The sequence below is a fragment of the Apus apus genome, chromosome 8 (assembly GCF_020740795.1).
Source record: "Apus apus isolate bApuApu2 chromosome 8, bApuApu2.pri.cur, whole genome shotgun sequence".
Lineage (NCBI taxonomy): Eukaryota > Metazoa > Chordata > Aves > Apodiformes > Apodidae > Apus > Apus apus.
In genome coordinates this window covers 25,085,647-25,099,107 of record NC_067289.1, presented here as the reverse complement: position 1 = coordinate 25,099,107, position 13,461 = coordinate 25,085,647, and the positions used below count along the sequence as shown (strand labels likewise).

Below are 13,461 nucleotides of genomic sequence, written 5' to 3'. Positions count from 1 at the left end.
CCCTCTCAGTATGAAGGCCATTTGCCTTGCCTTTTTTCTCAATAATTTTCACCGAAATTAGTACATTATGTTTTACAGTCCCTTTAAAGGAGCCCTTGCTCCAGCAATATGCAAAATGATTTGAATGCCGCATGAAAATCACTGACACATGTTTGAGCTCTTTGTGGCTATTTGCCACAGACGTAGCCTTCTGCCTTTGATTTTGTTCCAGGGAGCCATTGTTACTTATTCCTCAAATTTTGACTCGATAATAGTCTAAAGAAAGATGCATTTTTTTCCTGACCACCTTGTGTATGATGGTGCTCTGCGGATGCTGGGGAGACCCCGTGTCTCTCTTGGAAGAAACGCCCAGTTCAGTGCCGGGTATGTAGAGGATCTCTGATTAAAGTTAACAAATCCAAATGCTTTAATGACCATTTATGTCCTGGATGAGGGGAGGAAAAGGATTGTCTGAATCCTGTGCTTTTGAGACGTGGCACATGTCAAAGTGTCTGTTATGTTGAGGGACAATATAATGTGTTTTCCCTTTGATCTCAGTTTTGTATGAAAATTCAGTTGGACAAAAAGCATGTAGTGAAAATACTCTTTTGTATTTTAACAGAAAATTCTGCCATTCCATTAAGTTGTTTTAACAGATTTATAGCTCAGACTTTATAGTTATGCCAACAATTTTGTCCTCCCTTCCTGGGCTCTGCATTGTAGCCACTGGGTTGTATCATTCCCTTTTGAGATCTTTCCTTCCCAGTTTTCATAACTTGGCAACCTTGGAGAAGGGTGGGACTGACCAGGGCTGTCTGCACAGCTTGGAAAAGTTTTCCAGACCTTTCTCTCAAGGTGTAGCTCTTTCCTCCTGGCCGTGGCTGGGAGATCCTTCTCCCACCAACAGGTACCTCCTGATGACCTTTTAAGTACCTTCTGTTGACCTTTTAAGTGTGGTGGATCTGTTGTGTGTTAAGCTCTACTTTTCACTTCATCGTCAGTCTTATCCTGTCTGTGGCCTCTACATACATTACAGGGAAGGAATGGCTTTGCTGGCTTCTCTTCTGCTTTTCTGGATAATCATAGAATCCCAGACTGGTTTGGGTTTGAAAGAACCTTAAAAATCATCTAGTTCCAACCACCTGCACGGGCAGGGACACTTCCCAGTGGACCAGGTTACTCCAAGTCCTGTCCAGTTATTCCAGGCAAACAGTGATTGTCCTTTTCTAGTTAGGGTGTTGCTGATGCTGCCTTCCTTTTTCTTTTATTTTTTATTACTTTAAGTGCCAAAGCCCTTGTGTGTTTGAGGGACAGACATCATTACTATACCATGCTTTACCTGCCTTTCCTCCTCTTACAATTAACATGTTGTCTTGCTTTGATAGTATCTAGGTCTGACAACATTGAAGATCAAAATTTTTGTTATGACCCATTCAATTTCAGTGCTTCAGTGGAACATGTTAGTAATTTGCATGAAACCACAGCTAGTAGGTGTTATTGGGATATAAAATATAAAGTATAAAATTCTTAGGAAATGGAGTTTCATTTGTTTGTTGAGCTGTTTTTTTGTCCAGGCTGTTTCTCTAATGTAAGAAAATATCAGGGATTTTGCACTAAAAAATATTTATCCTTATTAATATCTATAGTTCTCTTCTACTGTGCTTCTTGGAGGCTGTAATCAGTCTGAGCATTCCTCATCTTTTTTTTTTCCTCTTTTTTTTTCCCCAATTTCATCCTGCATAGTAGCAGTAATGTGAAACTGCTATGTCAATATAATATAATTTGTATCTGTTTCATTGTTAGCTGCTGAACATTTTATACAGCCAGTATATCAGCTGGAGAGTAGTAAAAACAAATTCTCCTTGCTAATAGAAAGACAGTTCTGGGCAGGAAGAAAATTGGGGAAAATCTTGCTTATTTGTGAAATGAAAAGAATTGGTACCATCTCTTATAGGACATATTTTCCCATTTTATACACTTCCACAGTTGCACAAACATTCAGGTTTTTTGGAACAGGTAGATCAGGGCACTGGTCCTACCACAGCCATTGTCTGTGTGTGTTACTGATGGATTGTATCAGAGAGGAAACCCTGAATTAGACATAAATATCATTTGAACATCCAATCATTTAAGCTGATTTGTGTCTGAAAATGTAGGGGTTTAATTCAAATGGTACCAGCTATGCTTATTACATTTCTGTTAGTAGTTCAGATTATGAATTCTTCTCTGGGATTTTTTTTTAATGTGAAAAAATGTCCCTCTGTTAATTTTGAATTTGCCACCCTCAAATTCCTTTTGTTTGGCCCCTGTAAGAAAAAGACAATGATCACAAGCTCTCAGTCTTCTTCCTTTTTATCTTATTTTTTTTCAGTCTCCTAATGAGGAATAAATGAGAAGGGATCCAACCATTCCTGTGCTAAACAAACATGTCACACAATCTTTTCCATAATTTGATAAAACTCTATTGGAAGGATTGCTGGGGTTAGGGTTCTCTTTTGCTCTTTTCCTGTTGAGATAGATTTACTGGAATTGGGATGTACAATATTTCAGGTGAAGGCAGGCCAGTGACTAACAGAATACATTAAAGTGAAATGATGTATCTATCCCTTTTGTTTAATTATTGTCATTTCTTCCTTGTCTCTTCTCATTACTGATATGCTGAGGTTTTAGCTGTTCACAGTGCTGCTAAACTGGTCCTGAGTTGCTGCTGCTCTTGGAGACATTGGTAGGTAGAGGAGAAGTTCCTCCTGGTCTGTATCACTGTTTCTCAGCATCCTACTTTATCTCCTTCCCTGCTGCTATGACCACTGGAGCTGGCTAAGCCTGTCAGTCTCCTCTACCCCTAAACTTACTAGTAAATACCATGGAAAGTCATCACTCACCAGCTTTCCCAGTTCCCTGCTGAAGATGTAAACCTGACCTGCGTTTTCATACAGAACAAGCAGGAGCTGGTAATGCCTGTGAGAAGTGGGCTTTGGCTATTCTGTGCCTGGAGAGCTTCTTTTTTGGCAGGACATGATTTCAACCTTTGGGCACTTGAAGGAGAACATCAGCTTCTCTTTCCAAGCTGCTGCATCAGTGTTTGAGGAGACTGAACAAGACTGGTGAGCTTTGGGTGATTTTTCCTTGCAGACACAGTTTAGACAGCACATGGACACGGTGGCTTTTTCCTTCTGCTCCAAAGGGAGCTGCTCCTTCAGCTGTGTGTGCTCAGCAGAGCTGCCGCCTTCATCCCTGCAACCTGAGCCTCCTCTTCATCCCAGCTAACCGTGGCATCTTCTTACACTTTGCTCCTCTGGGCTCTATCTGCCTCCAGACCTTTGGGCTTCCCAGACCTCCCAGCCCCCAGCTGCTGCCTCCTCTCTTTTCCCACCATCCATGCTCATGGTTGCTACCACCTGCAACCTGGAGTCTGGAATAATTTAGGATTTGTGGGTAAGAAGTCTCTGTTTCCAGGCATTTCCTGAACTGCATGAAGAGCTGATTAGCTTCAGTTTATATTTTTTTTTCTGTCCGGTTCCTCTGTTTCAGAGTGGAAAGCAAGCCTGGGAAGAATGTACAAACAAAATCACTTGGTAAAACCTCTAGCAGAGTCGTGGTTGCAGTAATGCCAGGGAATTTCTCTTACATTCTCAGCCTTGCCAACTTTTCTTTTTCTGGAATTCATTGCAAATGACATTTGCTTTGGGTTTCTGACCCACTTTGGGAAAATTCCCAGTAGTTTTGGATAGCCTTTTCTTCAGACCCCTAGGAAAACGTATATTTTGGTCTTTTTTTTTGGTTACACTTTTTCTTAACCTTTTTTTTTAATCTCATCAGGCATTGGGAAAGGTTAGATAAATGTCCTTAGGAAAGCAGTGATAGGCTGGAGGGAAAACGAGAGAGTGGGTTTGTGCTCAAAGTCCTATATAGGGTTTCTTAATTAGTGTTTATTTATTGAGTCCTTTGGGTGGTGTTTTGAAATCTGGAATGTTACTGTTTACATTTGCATCAAGAGAAATTTGAACCTGGGGAAATGACACCTTGCTGAGCGGAACTGTGTTTGACCCGACTTAATATTCCATTCCCAGTGTGATGTGTGGAATCATGGAATGCATTAAGAATATATATAATCACATCTTTGCTTGAGGTATTAGTAACAGTTATTAATCACATGGAAATTTCTGGTTTATGGTATCCTGTGGATCGTGATAGTTTACTCAAGCATATTTCCAGTGTGTTACCAGACACTTTTTGACATAAATATAATTTGTAGTTAGGGATGCTTGGCACGCCTCCTCTCACTTTATGATGTGTCTGTTAGGAATTCCTCTCCTGCTTTTACAGTTAGTTGTCACCTTCATCAGCTGGTACTATAAATACTTGGCACTATTTTATTTTTTTTTACACTGTTCTGAATATTATTTTTTTTCTGTGTTATGCTTAAGCACCTAAGGAAACTATGAGGGTTTATTTTGCAGCTCTCTGGTGTTAATTCCTGCACCTATCAGTTCACCTTTTTGAAGTTTCCTGAGGGCCTTTCTGAATGTTGTCATTTAGTGGTCTTCTGGATCAAAACTGACCTCTAGTAGGCAGTCTTACACATTACTAAGGGCTTGTTTGAGGGTATAATTGTGATTTTCAGACGAATTTGTCTTTGTCCATTTTCTCAGAGCATTAGCCTCATCCACCAGTTTGACAGAGACTTTCTGGAGGCCAGTAACCTTTGTTTCAGAACCCTTAATCTATTTGTTGCTTAGAGCATATTGGTTGGTAGCAGCACAGCATCTCTACCAAGTTCTCCTGGGGGGGTATACCAAGGTCCATGAAGCAGTTGGGTACCAGTGGTGGGCTGCAGTCAAGGCGGAGGAGAGGACACTTGCAAAGCAACTGCATGAGAAGTTTCCAATAGGATATTGATAATAAAAACAAGAGACAATTCATACCTACCTGAGAGGAGAGGGAAGAGGCATTTTGAGCTGTGTGGAACATTTCAGAGCAGAGAGAAGAGTGGTGTCACTGTTGGTGGAGCTTTGTATTTAGTGTTGGGAGGTGTCACTTGTACCAGTATGCACTTCTCTGGTTTAGCATTTGCTCTCCCAGGGAATTACTGTTCTTTTGGTGATGTAGATGTTGTCACTGTGGCTTGACATAACCCCTGTGGTTCTTCTTAATCTGAAGTTGTCACAGGAATGGAAAAACCACAAATCCAAGTATGGCTTTTCTGGAATTTTGCAAATTGGGCAAGTTTGTTCTGGATGGAAAGCAGATTTTTTTTCTTCCTCATACTTAATATGCCAAAATATGTTGGGATAATGAGTTCATTGCAAGAGGAAGAAATATGTAGATATTTTTACAATAGATTTCAAGATTTTTTGTGCTGCCACCACGATTAATGGTCAACTCTAAGGGTAGCATTGGTACAGTAGTTACCATAATAAATGTTGCCCTGTATGTTGAGTTTCTGCCAACAGGTAGCAAAATTCTGAACTAAAAAAAAAAAAAAAGAAGACATCTGTGCAACTAAAATCTGGGTCTTCATTTAACCTTCCTGTTTCAATCTGTGAATTAATTTAACATCTCTCATATTGCTAGAGAAAAGAGCATTCTGCAAATTCTTGTAGCAAAAATTGAATTGTGATAAGTTAACCCCTCTGATTAGGTGTAGACGTAATGGAAAACAAAGGACTAATAAATAAATAAGATATAGGCCCCCAAAATTACCTTGATTAATACTTGTCTGAGTAATGGGGGGGAAACTGGAAGGGTGCAAATTTATATTGGTTATAAGAAAAAAAAGGTTCTAGTTGCAAAATCTGCCTAGAAAACTTTTCAAAGCTGGACCACGACACCAAAAATATCTATCACATTTTGGTTTTAGTGCAGAGCAGAAACCACCCCAACTTTTCAGATGCTCACAGAAATAATCAAGTTCTGAACTCCATGACAAATGTGGTTTGTGTATGAATTGAACTGTGAAAACATTTGAGTGGCTCCAAAATGAGAGGAATGGCAAGCACATTGGACACAGTGAGACATCACTTGGAATAATTAGCATAGTGGGTAGACAGCCAACAATGTGTTCCTCAGCCCGGCAGATGTGAGGAAATACCTTAAGGAGAGGAAGAAATCAAGCCAGATAACAGAAGTGTGAAAAACTCGCCATATTAATCATGTTAGAGCTAGATGTGGAGCATGCTTGTCTGGCTGTGTGGGTGTGCAATGAGGTCTCCCAGGAGCCGGGCAGGGTTTGCTGTGGGAGGACTGAGGAAGGAGCTGGAGGTCAGCTTCAGTCTGGCCTGGGCTGTGGGTGCTCAGATCGGTCAGGGTGTCCCAATGCCACCTCCTTTGAGATGGGATTTTTGGTCAATCCTGAACAATTCTCTTGGTTTCCAACCGGAGTAAGATGGCAGTGGGTGGAGTCTGGAAGGTTCTGTGGCTGGAGCGTGGGTCTGCGGTGCCGGCGGAGGTGGGAGCTCAGCGGGGGGACCTGGCGTGGTGGTTATGGGCTCTGAAGCTGTCTGAATCCTCTCTTTTCAGACTCCTGCTGAACAGGCCAAAGCTAGATTGCAGCTGGTTCTGGAGGCAGCTGGTAAGTGGTGCTATTTTAAGTACAATTCTCATGTTAGAACTGTATTTATCTTTTGCAATATCAGAAAAATGAAACCTATCAAGGTGGTAACTTCATCCACCCATGCCAAGTCCCTTTCTCCACAGCTGACTTTGCTTTCTGGTTAAGATGAAGCTGGTGAGCATCATCATTGGCACTTAGGAAATCCCTTTCAGGAGATGGAAGGAATTTTTGTTTTCTGTTTTGTTTTCTGTCCTCTTGCTGCTGAGGCTTTATTCTCCTCTCAAAAATGTGGTTCTGTTTATTTTTTAGCACTGAACCGAGTTAATACATGGATATCTTTCTATTTATATATTTCAAGTGGTAGCAGAAAAATGTACCAAGCTTTCCTAAAGGCTCAGATCAAGAGGCTGATCTAAATATGAGCTCTCTATAGAGAGAAACTTTCCTCTAGTCTATCCCTAGTAAGAAAGAAGGCAAGATGCATATTTCATATGCATTGTAATAAATAACTATTTGTCTTTAGTTCAGCTTTCACTTCTCATATATGTATTTCTAACTTATAAACAACAATATCCAATGCAATTTATTTTATTTTTTCCCCCTCTGGAAGCCTTGTGTTTTAAGGCATAACTGTCTTCTCACATGGCTGGTAATTTTTCAAGAATGCATCTAGCCTTTTGTATTGTACAGCTTCAAATGCATTCATTGTTCTCCATAACTTTTAATAAATCTTTGAAGCATATAATTATAAAATAGATGTGGCAGCACTGGTCTGAAAAAAGCACAACTTACCTATACTGCTCACATCTGTCACACCTCATTTTTTAATTTAGCACCTGGGAAATGTATAAAAGATACCTATGGGTTGTGTATCATCAGGACCTGGCTCCCAAAAATTTCCAAAACCGCATAAAGGGTCTGGGACATTGTTAAATTTAAATATTCCCAATTGAAGTCTGAAATTCGGATTGGAGTTGCAAACTGTTCATAAGTAAGTCAAGAGTTAATCTGTTTGTTCCTCTTGGCATGCAAAACGCAGGCAGTTCTTTCCTGGCTTTGTCTCAGTAATCTCAGACATTTATGGGATCATCCCCTCACCTTCTTCCCACAGTCCTGTATTCAGTCAATTAAACTGAGTTTTGATTCAGTTGGTGTGAGAGGAGGGTTGACAATGTTAATCATGTTGTTTGAATAGCATTTTGGTGGGTTTACTCATTGCAAAATGGGCACTTTTTTCATCCTTCAGTTTAAAGAAACGTGTGTTAGACTGTTACTGAGCAGCTTTTCAAGGTGTTCACCAGCAACAGGTTAATTGTTGCTGCTGTTGTAGCATGATGATGTGTGATTTAATTGAACATAATGTAAATTTTAACCTCTCCTTCAGTAATGAAGAGCAAAGCTGGCTTGCATGGGTAGTGCTCTATAGAGGATTCATCCCAAACTTCTGAATGAGCTTGTAGAGTATCTGGCTGTGCATGTTACAGTATTGCTGCCAGTGCAGAAAACAGCTGTGCTTTAGTTAACACCTATTAGCTGCATTTTAATGCTAGTTAATGACACTGGTCTGGACAAACAAAACAATCTTCTGCACCTGCACAAAGTTGCCAACAAGTGTTGGGGAGGTGCTTGGGAATTTCCCTTTGGTGGTCCTCTCTGGCATGCAGCATGTGGGCATTTCCATCCCCCTTTCCTTGTCATTTCCAGGCTGTTAATATCCCCCTAAGAGCAATCTGGTTTGAAATTCAGGCTGATGATGGGGTTTGCAGTTTGCTTACACCCTTTTCCAGCAATACATTTATCTAACACTTGAGTTTATAACCTGCTATTCACCATAGTCTCAGGATATTCCAAATCGAATTTCTGTATTTTACTATCCAAATTTCCCTTTTCTTTAGCCCCATCCAATGGTCAAAATGCCCATGTATCCTTTGTCAGTGCTGCTACTGTAGATTAAAGCACTGTATTGGAGAACAGCAGAGAGGCTGGGACCTGTGCTGTGTACATGGCAGTTCTCTGTCACTGGTAGCTGTTTAATTTGAAACTTCTCTCTGTACCTGGAACACACTTAGAATCGAGGGAAAACCCCTCGACATCAGAGCTTAAGCTCAGATGCTTTCTTCAAAATGGGCACAGGAACAAATACATCTTGGTATGCAATAGACTTGCAGGTTTTTGAGAGCAGGCATTTGGGGTGTTGCTTTATCAGAGAGCAGAGTGTCTTGAGGATGTTTTGTTCAGACTTAAAAAGCAGGAATTCCCAACCTTTTTCCAGGCATAGGAAATGTTAGTCTCAAAGCTGGTTGCTCTCTGTTCCCATGTGTTGGGTTGGTAAAACAGCCAGCCCTGCTGTCAAGCCAGTGCCACAGACAATGGCATCAGCCACAGGAAGAGGCACTTGATAAGAGCTGGGATTTCCAAAAGAATTTAGGTACAAAAAGGTTCAGATAGCCCTTGGTTTGCTTTTTTCTTCTAGTTTCAGTCTCAATCTGAAGATGTTTGTTGTGTAACTTTTTTTTTTTGCTTCACGTCAACCTATTGACAGGGAAATTATGTGGCTTTATCCCTGTGGCTTTTTAAGCATGAGAGGAGAGGGTGGTGTATTGAAATACACTGATAATGTTATGGATTTCTAGAAAGCAGGTCTGAAAGAGCTTTCAGCGTGTCAATGTTTCCAATTCCTGTTCTACTACAATTGCCATGGATTAAATAAGTTAATTACATGTTATTGTGTTCTCTTCATGGCTTTCTTCATCACCAGAGATGCTTGATTTCAGGGGAGGTAGGTCCAATGGCCAACTTCTCAGCCTCTGCAGGAATCATAGATGTTTAGTACCTTGGGAAGAATTTGCTTTTAAAATCCTATATATTAATTTAGGAAATAATTGCTGATTTCTCTGAAAGCCTTAAGACAGTGAAGAGTAAACCAGACTCTTTTTAACTGGATTTTTATTTTGCTGGTACATTTTGGGAATTGTGACTTCTGATCTCTCTTTGTGGGAAAGCTGGTAAAATAAAAAAATATCCACCTGTATTTGTAAGGGGAGGAGGGGAAAATGGTTTTATGTTCAAGTAACAAATTGCTGTTAATAGGGTTTGTCTCCAAGTCCTCTGTTTGTGCTGACTTTGTTATGCACTTTATTAAATTATTTTTTTTCTTTTATTGCTATATATTAATGCCAGTATCTTTGTTCTCATTAAAAAAGGTAATACCTGAAGATACTGAAGCACTCCCCTTTAATTTTTAAGACAACAATTTTTTTCGTTTATAAAAACTGTCATTCAGAAGGAGTTGTTGATCTCTGCTGTAGATTTATACTTGCATGGCTTTATTTACTGGCCCCTTTTAATGCTGCAATATGAGAGAGCCTTCTTAGCATCCTCTGACAATATCACAGCAACGTGCCCCATTTGAGCAGATGTTAAGCAGGCAATGGTTGAATGTTAATTTTGAGAGGGTGGTATGTTTAAGCCTATCTGAAGTATGTTGCATGTGGGCCTTCCAGACTTAGCTACAATGCTTTGTCTCTTGGGAGAATTTTAAAGCTAAACCTCTTTCTTTTTGTCACTCTATATGGACTCTCTCAAGTCAGTATAAAGCAGATCATCCCTAGGCTAAAGCTCTTCAGCTTTTGTTATTGGGCTCTGTAGACCTGTAATTAGGCCTCCTGGCAGGCCTTGCAGGCCAGTTCATGGTCATATGGAGTTTCTATGAGGCAGACTGGCTTTGTATAAATCCCTGGTAGGGATACGTTTATGGGTCACTTCCTACCAGGCCGGGGCTTTGTGCCGCTGCCCCACGGGCTGACAGGGAGCAGGTTCCCTTGACCATCGCCAGCCCCGTTTGCCGCGCACAGTCTACCCGCCTAATCCCCAGTGTAAACAGAGGATTTAGCTGAGCTTCTGTCACTTACAGTTGCCAAACCACTTGGGTGTCTGTGATTTCTTTCCCAGACTTCATTACTGAGCGAGGGAGAAGCGCAGAAGATTGGAGCTGGGGGGTTGTGTTAAACGTCTCCTTGCTCCCAGCGCTAATTTTAAGGGAGAAGTTTGCCCTGCATCAAATCCTGCCTTCCTAAACCCCCTGAGCTTAACAGTAAACCTCCAAACTTGAAAGCCAGTTATTTTGTGCCATAAATTGTCATATGACACCTATGTTTTCTCATAAAGATTAAAATACAGAAGAATATTCCAAAATGTAAATATATTGATAAGAAATATGTGGACATAACTATCGAGACCTCTGCCTTCACCAAAGCTACCTGAAAGTTTTTCTTTTGGCATGAAGGAGGAATTTCTTGCTCTCTGTATCAAGATGATGACAAAAGGCAATTGATCTGGATTTTCAAAGGTCTGGAGTTGAAATGAGTGACTGATCTATTTTTGGAATCTGCATCTCAATCTGTGGCTGAAAGAGCATTCAAGAATAGGGCGGTTTTGTGCAAAGGATTCAGGACCAAGTTTATTTAAAGGAAACTTTGGAACTGAGACACTAACGTGGCATTAACAATATGCAGCCAAAATTGATGAATACAAATCATAAGCGTTCAACATTTATCAGATCTGTTTGGCAGCACTTCTGGATATTGGATATTTAACTCATTATCTTTGAATTATACTATCAGATTTCTCCCTTTAATTTCATCCCATGTGTCTTTATTACATTTTACATTTTCCTTAAAGAGAAAATCGAGTATCACAAGTACGTTGGCCTTGGTTGTTGTGAAAATGCAAGGGGTTTATAATTCTTACTGCATTTTTAAAAAATCTACCCATTATAACACATATTATCAGGGAGAAAAATCCTAATTTGCTCTCAGCACCTGCTAAAGAAATAGTCAAATATTCTCTACTTTCTGGTATCAAAATGGCTCATAACAGATGTGGCTGAAAGGACCACATACGTAGACTGTATGATTTTAGTCTGGTGGAACTAATAGGATCACTTGCTACTTCATAGATTCTTGCTTTTCTTTCACTTTAATAAAAACTGTTTAGTTAAGTAGGATGGCCTCTATTTTGCTTTTTTCTAACTATGCAAAGTAGCAGGGCAGGCAGGTGGCAAGAAGTCTGAAAAATTTCCTTTTATTGGTGCTTATTTTTAAGCGCCAAATTTATCAAATGTTTGTGGATTTCTCATGTTGATTATTGTTTCTTTTGATGTTGCTATTTGTGTTCTTTCCACTGGAAACTCGATGGCCTTAGTTTGAATTTCTAATCAGGCAAACGGTTTTGGAAAGATGGTCAATATGTGTGGGTATATATGCACAAAGAATTAAATAATATATTATAAATGTATAATCTGTATTTTACCTGTTTCATGGAAATCTAAAACCAGTTTTTAAAATAATGCTTTTCTCAGAAATTGTGACAATTTGAGCTTATAACATGCTCAAAAGTTGCTGAATATTGAAAAAGAATTTTACTATTGTTACTAAGTAGTGTGTGCTTGGTTTGATTTAATACAAAATCCTTATTTCCATCCCAACAGTTGTTTGAGTAGTGTCTATTGACACTTTGGACAATTGGATTTTACTTCTATTTGTATGGAATTCTTCATTCTGTGAGCAAAGGTGTCTCACTGAGCTACCTTTTCTCTAGCCAACAGACATGGCTGCAGGAGCTACAAGTGCTTGTAAATGTGTTTTGTGCAGCATTCCTTGAACCCCAGGCTGAGGAGAGTTTGAGGGAATAAGAATCTATTTCTATTGCAACCACCAAGCAAGACCCAGGAGGTGTGTGTGGGTGCAGGTGGGTGCAGTGTCTGAGCATCCTTCCGGATGAAGCAGGTCCTGGGACCAGGCAGTGATGCTGCAGGACATCCTGGGACACAAGGGAAGCCCTGAGACCAGGACAAGGGACACAAAGAGCTGCATCCAGCTGCTGCAGCTTTCCGAGAGCTTGTCCATATCCCATTGCAGGCAACTTGGTCACTTTTGTTGCTCGCAGCATGTCAGTCATTGACAGTGACATTTGTATGATGCTCTTATACTGAGCACAAGCTATTCTAGCACTAAAGACAAAAATAAGAAAAAAAAAATAAGAAAAAAATTAAGTGGATTTAAAAAATTGTAGGTTGGACTTCATGAAGCTGACTTGGCAAGGTTGTCCTGGGGAAGTCAGAATTCTTTTTGTGTTTTCAGAAATAAACCTGAGGAGAAAGTGTCTCTTGAATTTTCAAGCAAATGATTTGCATAATATATAGGTAAATGAAAGACTAGAGTTAAAAAGTTGGTGATTGGTCCTGGTCTCTGTTTTGATGAGTAAACTTTAAGGTTATTTCTTAACAAAACATGGGTTGTCTGAAGGGTTCAAGATGAGATCTGGCTGTAGAGAGGGAAGGGTGGTGGTTCTTTCAGTGTCCAGGGAGTCTGTGGAGTTGGTCACTGTCAAACTGAGAAGCTGGTCATCTTCTCTGGCCTTCAGGGCTCTCCATAAGCTCATCCTCTCCATAAGGATCTGAACATTTATTCTTCCATCTATAACCCCACCCCACACCCTACAGATGAGTTCACAAGTCTTAATTGGTACAATTCTTGATTATTTTTTTAAATGTATTTTTCTTTTCACCTGCTCCGTGCTGTTCAGGATCTCTGAGGCAGATGCACAGCCCAGTGCAGAGTGATTGCTCAGATTCTTGCATAGTGTATCTGTCTGCTATGGGTACATATTTGAAGATGGAAGATTTTATTCTGTTCTTGAAAACCAACTAATTTAGGCAACTCATGTAACTGTGGAGTTGGTGAATCCAGTTTTTAGGTCAACTGCTGATTCCTGCTCAGCAGATTTCTGTGCCAAAACCCTTTAGCTGATGACATTGAGCACTTTTGAACAAACTGAGCAATTTAGGAATTAAATTATTAACAAAAAAATCAATAAAATATATGTTGGGGTAAATTTATGGGAGCCAATTGTTGTCTTGTGGGTTTTTC

The 13,461-nt window shown here is 40.0% G+C and overlaps 2 protein-coding genes across 3 annotated transcripts in view; both read left to right on the top strand.

Moving 5' to 3' along the window:
* Positions 1-13,461, top strand: part of RSRC1 (arginine and serine rich coiled-coil 1) — a 136,263-nt gene that overhangs the window by 68,184 nt on the left and 54,618 nt on the right. For both annotated transcript variants that reach the window (XM_051626764.1, XM_051626763.1), the window contains exon 6: positions 6,499-6,550. In XM_051626764.1, the coding sequence (XP_051482724.1) occupies positions 6,499-6,550 (52 nt within the window). The remainder of the gene's footprint in view (positions 1-6,498; positions 6,551-13,461) is intronic.
* GFM1 (G elongation factor mitochondrial 1) overlaps positions 216-13,461 on the top strand; it is a 116,567-nt gene continuing 103,321 nt past the window's right edge. The window contains exon 1 of the mRNA XM_051626761.1: positions 216-219. Within this exon, the coding sequence (XP_051482721.1) occupies positions 218-219 (2 nt within the window). The 5' untranslated portion in view covers positions 216-217. The remainder of the gene's footprint in view (positions 220-13,461) is intronic.